The 7142-nt window shown below is 43.3% G+C and overlaps 1 protein-coding gene across 1 annotated transcript in view; it reads left to right on the forward strand.

Moving 5' to 3' along the window:
* The window catches only part of PRDM14 (PR/SET domain 14), a 14123-nt gene that overhangs the window by 4881 nt on the left and 2100 nt on the right, over positions 1 to 7142 (forward strand). Inside the window, exons 5-6 of the mRNA XM_019625992.1 lie at positions 1522 to 1724; positions 5273 to 5374. Coding sequence (XP_019481537.1) covers positions 1522 to 1724; positions 5273 to 5374 — 305 coding nt within the window. The remainder of the gene's footprint in view (positions 1 to 1521; positions 1725 to 5272; positions 5375 to 7142) is intronic.

The raw sequence follows: 7142 nt of genomic DNA on the forward strand, positions 1-7142 counted from the left end.
GGGGCGGGGCAGGAAGCATTATTATCAGCATTGACAAACCCTTGGACAAAAACAGAGGAAGAGCTGTGGGGAGGAAGAAAAGAGAGGGAATAGGATAAAGTTAGGTTGAGATAAATTTCCAAAGACCTGAGCAGAAAATGTCTGCAGCTGAAGCCTAATTAGTAAAGGGGGTGTGTCATTCCTGCCTAAGAGGTTGTTCTGATTGCAAATTCACCTGGTACCTGTATCTTGAATTTTGGTGTGCTTCAGTGCTTTGATTTGTGAAGGTCACGGGCCCCTTCTTCTAGACCCCCTTTTCCCACCTCAGGAAGCAGGAAGGCCGGGTATTTCTGACCAAGGAAAATTCTTAGCTCTGAGCACAAACTGTTCCAGCAGAGGGGTTCTGAGAATATTAGCACCTCAATGAAAGTGGTAGACTTGGCTGGGCGATGGATTGTTCTGGGGTGGGCGGATGTCTTCCTGGTTATTTACTTAGTGAATGGTTTATTTCCTTAGCTGCTTGTTAAACTTGCCTGGGCCTGGTTGTTAAGAAACAAAGCCCCTGATGGATAGCTTCTCTGCTATCCTGATGCTAAAAGGATTTCTATCTGCAGATTCTTGCATATACTCACTCCCGGGTCTTCTCTCCCTCCCTGGGGCCAGACAATGAGGTCTTAGCGATGCCGTGCACCATCAAAGCCACTTTATCCTCTGGAACCCAGAGTGTCCTCGACAGGGATGCTTTTGTAGGTGTCCCCTGTCGTCTCCCCTTCCCCCAACACATAGATACCCTTGGTCCTGGCACCTTCTTTGCTAGAGTCGTCAGCACCCTCCCTAACCTCTCCCCCGCCCCCTCCATGGATAAAAACAGATTTACCTTTCTCAGTCTTATCTGTCACCCAGCAATAGTATTCATGGTGGTAAGAACTCAGTAAGTGTTAGACTTAAATTAATCATCACGATGACCCTATGTATTAGGGAAGGCAAGATATTATCTTCCTTATTCTATGCATGAAAATTCTAGCTCTGCAATCTTCCCCCCAAAACTCAGAGAAGTGAACTATAAGAGGGTGCCTAAGACTTCGGAAATGGAATCAAATGGGAACATAATGTGACATAAGCGATGGGTATCTGTTATTGTCCCGGTGAACGGCTTTGAACTTGTAGCTCAGGCTGACCTGAAAGGGACAAAGAGAGCAGGTATGTTTTGGCACATTATTCACTTTGTAACAAGAGCCAGTTATGAGTGTGTAAGGTTATGGTTTGAGGTACTTATGAACCAAAGGACAAATCAGCATTCTATTATGGAGGGAAGTGGTATAAATGAAAACAAAATTGGCTATGAGTGGATCATTGTCAAAGCTTGGCATTGGGCACACGGGGGTTATTATTTTATGATGTTGACTTCACTATATGTTTAAAATTCTCTATAATGAAAAGTTTTTAAAAATTGCCTTAGGAAGTACAGAAGTGAGGGACTTTAGCTGACAAAGCCACCCCCACCCCCACCCCACCCCGCACTTCTCCCCCTGTGTTTGACAGAGTCTGCAGAAGGTTACAGATGTGAACGATGTGGAAAAGTGTTTACCTACGGGTATTACAGAGATAAGCATCTCAAGTACACCCCCTGCGTGGACAAGGGGGATAGGAAATTCCCCTGCCCTCTCTGCAAACGGTCCTTTGAGAAACGGGACCGGCTCCGCATCCATATTCTCCACGTTCACGAGAAGCATCGGCCTCACAAGGTAAGAACTAGGGTGGCAGTTTTTAACATGAAACAAATAGTGTATGTTTGGCATGTACAATATGTAGAAAAAACAAAGCAAACGCCACTTGATATGCGATGGTCCAAAGTTAAGACATTTTAGGTGTAATTTTTCTTGATCTGTATGGATTTGTATGGGATCATACTGAATATTATGAGACTACTTTTCTGACTTAAAATGACATTGCAAACTAATTTGTACACATATAATGACTATATCAGTACTGTAAGTGATATTTAACTTTTTTGGGGGGTATTGGGGGAAGGGGAACAGACAAGTTGCTATCCTTTTTGTTCTTCAGTCTAGTTGTAGAAGACGTTGCTTCACTGCCCCAAGTTGGCACCTCATTGCACTCTTCCCGGGTGAGGCAGATCAGTCGCCGGCTTCTGGACGGCCGCTCACGCTGGCTGCTGGCTACACACGGTAGCCCATGGGGGGGGGGGGGTGCCTCTGGCGTCCCAAGCCAGCTCTTAACCAATGCACCACTCGCTGGCCCGATATTTAACTTTTAACATGAATGATACAGTAGATTTAATTTCTGCAGAAGCCCCAAAGAAAACATTTAACTGGAATAGCAGAAAAAGAAACTCAAGTGAAGCAGACGTGTAGAACTTCAGATCAATGATTTTTAACAAGAATAATCGGTTTTTGAAAGAGAAAACATTATTAATTGACAAAAATAACAGAAAGTGCTGGGAGTACAACCAGCAGTGGAAAAACTGTATTATCACCCTCCTTCCAGCATTTACAACCTAAACACATGTACCTCCTTGTCAGATGATTTATCAAGTAAAATTAGAATGTCAGAGGAAACCCTTGTAGTCCATAACAATGAGTACCAAGAGTTCATACATAAATTTAGAACCTCCGTTCAGTCCAGTTATCTAAAACAGCTGACCGACCAATGGGGAGAGGGCTTGTTTTTTCAGAAAGCATTGTTTTCTATACTCCATCCATTGTTCAAATTTATGCAAGTCTTTGGTTTTAACTTTTTGCATCTTTGACTTCCTTGTCAGCTGTTTTTGCTAAGGTTTCTAATTGCAAAACGTAAATTCAATTTCTTAGTTGCGTAACTTGTATGATGGCATGTACACAGCTCTTCATAAAACTCACTCTAATTTGAACCTGTTTTCTGGGCCTGTGAACTGTCATATTTAAGTGTTTTTCATCACCTTCCTGAATTGGTTCCACTGATTCTTCTGTCCCACTCTTCCTCTTTCTTTTTTTTTTTTTTAATTGTATAGTGCTGGGACATATCTTCACGTAATTGTGTCTAAGTGTAAACATAGTGAAAAGCTTTCTGAGTCTTCTGCTGGAGGGTATTTTATTCACATATCTCTTTGATAGTTTGACTGGATATAGAATTGTAGATAGATGGCAGGATGGCTCAGCGAGAAAAAAAAAAAGTAGATAGAAATAATTTTCCCTCAGAATATTCAGAGCATCCTTCCATTTTCTCCTATCATTTGATGCCAGTCTGGTTCTTCTTTCTTTGTAAATAATCAGTTTTCTTTTTATGGGAATTGTATTTTTGGTCTTTGGAGTTTTGAAATTTTAACAGAATGTGTCGAATTGGATGTATTTTTCCTTTTTTTTCCTCTACTTTGTATGCAGTACTCTAGTACTCTTTCCATCTGAAGGCACAAGTCCTAAGCTCAAAGGAATTTTCTTGTTCTTTAGTTATTATCTGTCTTCCAGATCTGTGTTCTTTTCTGGAATTCCTTTTAGCCAGATGTTAGGTTGAATCTATGTCCCCATGCTTAAGTTTTAAATTTTTTTTGCTTAGCCTTCTCAGAAAACTCCCCAACCTTATTTTCCAAATCATGTAGTTAGTCTTCAGCAGTCAGCTGGGTCCATTTAGTTACTCAGCATTTCCACTGAGTACTGTTTTATTCTTTTTGTTTTTAATTTCCAAGAACAGTGTTTCTTTTTCTCTTCCCTTTTATAACTGATCTGTTCTTTTTGCAATATTATCTCAAGCTTCTGACTTTTTTTTTTGCTTTAGTAACAATAATACATGTTTAGTATTATAATTTTAAGCAGTACAGAAAAAAATATAGAAAACTTTTAAAATTTACCCCAAATCTCACAATCTAAAAATACCTACTCTCGGGCCGGCCGAGTGGCACATTGGTTAAGAGCTGGCCTGGGATGCCAGAGGGCCCCGGTTCGGATCCCACATATGAGGGCCAGTGACACTGCCCTCCACAGCTAAGATGCTGAACAGCAGCTCAACCTGGAGCTGGGCTGCCGTGAGTCGCCAGCGACGGCGTAGGCTCCAGCCCCTGCTGCAGTGGGTTGCCATGGGCTACCGTGTGTAGCCAGCAGCCAGCTTGAGCAGCCGTCCAGAAGCCGGTGACTGATCTGCCTCGCCAGGGAAGAGCGCAATGATGGTGCCAACTTGGGCCAGTGAAACAATGTCCTCCACAACTAGACTGAAGAACAAAACAACAGCAACTTGTCTGTTCCCCTTCCCCCAATTCCCCAGCACTGTTCCCATCCCCCAATTCCCCAATAAAAATCTTTAAAAAAAAATAAAAATACCTACTCTCCCCTCTGTTGTCATAAGCACACCTGGGGAGCAGGGCATGGAAGCACAGCAGTTTCCTTTACCTGGTTCAGAATTCCTGAGGAGGTTATCAGCAGTCACTGAAGGAGGAACACAGAGCAGTATGTGAACTGCTCACCGCAGGCGCCTGTACCATATGCTCTCCCTGGACCCCAAACTATTACCCTTGTTTTGTAGGTACAATAAGTCTCAGGTCAACTGCCACCTGTGCTGCCATTTTGGTCTATGCGTTCCTCATCATCCTCAGCTAGATTTTTACCTCCTTGCCTCTAGACAAGTGTTAAGCACATAGTAGGTACTCTGTAAATACTTGTTGAATTAATTGTGTAGTGCTTGCAATTTACTCACAATTTACTTCCTTTAAGGAAGACAGAGCAGGTGTTTTGCCCATGAGGGACATCAGGAAACCAAGATCTTAAGTTTAACTGACTTGCACTGGTCACACATAGCTACGCATCGACAAAGCAGGACTAATTCGGGTTTTTATTAAACACCACAACCCTATTCAATGCCCACATTTGCCATTTGAAGCAACTGACTCCCAAAGACGTTAGATACATTACCTAAAGCCACAGCTCATGCTGCTGGATTCCTCAGTGCAGGTCTGGCATGTCTTTCTACTATGAACTAGACCCTTAGCCTGGGTCTGATTAATCCTCTGCCTACAGATACACACAAAATAAATACAACAGTTCTAGGGCCGGCCGAGTGGCTCAGTTGGTTAAGAGCTCGCACAAGAGTTTGAGCTCTGAGCAACAGTGATTCGAGTCCAGCCCGAGCTGAGCAGCCACTGAGCTGCCAACAGGTAGCAGGATGGCTCAGCTAAAAAGAATAATAAAATAAAATAAAAAATAAATAAATACAACAGTTCTCCTCTCACCCCCAGGGAAACATGATGGTGAAATGAACTTGCTAGGGGAGGATTTGATTTCAGCTCTGTGTTTCTCTTTTGCCTCAGTGTTCTACGTGTGGGAAATGTTTCTCTCAGTCTTCCAGCCTCAACAAGCACATGAGAGTCCACTCCGGAGACAGACCCTACCAGTGTGTTTACTGTACAAAGGTAAATGGACCCTCCTAAGGGATCTGCCTTCAGCTCTGTTTGAGTGTCCATGGACAAGAACTTGAAGCGTAAAGCCTCATCTCCACCCACAAATGAGCTCACGTTTGCTTAAGATGGTCAGACACAGCCCCCTATGGCCTGGTCCGCAGTTAGGGCGTGTGTAATGAAATAACCCCAAATTAATAAGGACCTAATGGTGGCAGGCATGACTCTTAGATGACAGGCACAGGCTCTTCAGTGCTGCTGATCTAACTTTCTAGGGCAACATTGCTGGAGTGGGACCTCATTTACATTCTACAGAATAGTAAGTTATAAAAGCGAAGAGAGAAATTCATGGTTAGCGCTTGCTGGAATAGAGACAATAGTTTGGCCCTGCTTTAGAAACGTTTTTACCGAAGAACCTCAGGTCCTATTTCGATGAGACATCTGTGCTGCTTGATGCAGAGTTAGCCATTAACCATAGGTGGCCATTTAAATGAATAACAGTGAGAGAAAATTGAAAATTCAGTAATTCATATGCACTAGCCACATGTCAAGTGCTAGGTAGCCCCATGTGGCCAAGTGACCGCCCAATTGGATAGCAGACACATTTCCATCATCACAGAAAATCCTACTGAATAGCACTGGAATTCATTCTATCATAGTCATTTAAATATTTTATAATAAATCCATGAAAGGAATATAGGCTGTCTTAGTTAGGGTGACTTTAGAACCTTCCACAGAGGAATACAGCATTGAGTCTACAAGACTTAGGGAAACTCATCCGCTAGAAAAATTGTGTGTCACTAGAATGGAAATAATCAGCATAGAAAAATGGGACTGGCATACAGCCGGACGATGTGCAGCCATCACAAAGTAAAGGAAGGTCGCTCCGGATTTGTGCACAGAGAGCAGCCTGTGCTGAGGGTAAATGCTCATGTGCAGGGTTTCCCCAGCAAGGTCAAAATACCGCACAGCCCCTCCTAGTTCTGGAGTTCTGATTCTAATCCTCACCTGGGTCTTCTAGCTAACCTGGGAGTGAGCGATGCCTGGAGGGGAAACTAAACCCACTCAGGACGAAAATGAGTTATTGGCCCTGGCTTCTCCAGTAGCCTCCTGTTAGCTAAGCTGATGACTGGCCACGTCTGGGCGTCTATGCAAATTCGGCGTGTGCATCTCACAAGTAATAACCCAATCCCACATGCGCCTGGACACCCCATTGGCAAGTGCTTCTCTCCCAGCCCCCCCCCCCAAATCCAAGGTCAGCAGTTTAACCTGGTGTTTTATGTCACTGTCAGTGGACCCCCAAAATTAAATCATTACATTTCTAATAGAGTACCTGAAAGTGACAAAGGTCAGGCGTAGTATTGGAATGAATAAGGGGAAAAGTTATAAGTAAGGAAGAGGAAAGAAGTAGTGGCCGAGAAGAGATGCGTAAAAACTGCCAAGTACTTGGGAATCTAGAAGGTTAACACTCTGGCAGGTTCTTTAAAAAAAAATTTAAAAAAAACTGTGTAGGTGGGCTACACAGGCCGGGGGACTAAACACAGCAATTTTTTTTTTTTTTTTGCTGAGCCATCCTGCCAACAGCTCGGCAGCTGCTCAGCTCGGCCGGGAATTGAACCAGCAACCCTTTTGCTCAGAGCTGGCACTCTTTTTTTTTTTTTTTTTTTTTTAAAGATTTTTTTTTTTTTTGGGGGAATTGGGGGAATGGGAACAGTGCTGGGGAATTGGGGGAAGGGGAACAGACAAGTTGCTGTCGTCTTGTTCTTCAGTCTAGTTGTGGAGG

The sequence above is a fragment of the Hipposideros armiger genome, unplaced genomic scaffold, assembly GCF_001890085.2.
Source record: "Hipposideros armiger isolate ML-2016 unplaced genomic scaffold, ASM189008v1 scaffold_650, whole genome shotgun sequence".
NCBI lineage: Eukaryota > Metazoa > Chordata > Mammalia > Chiroptera > Hipposideridae > Hipposideros > Hipposideros armiger.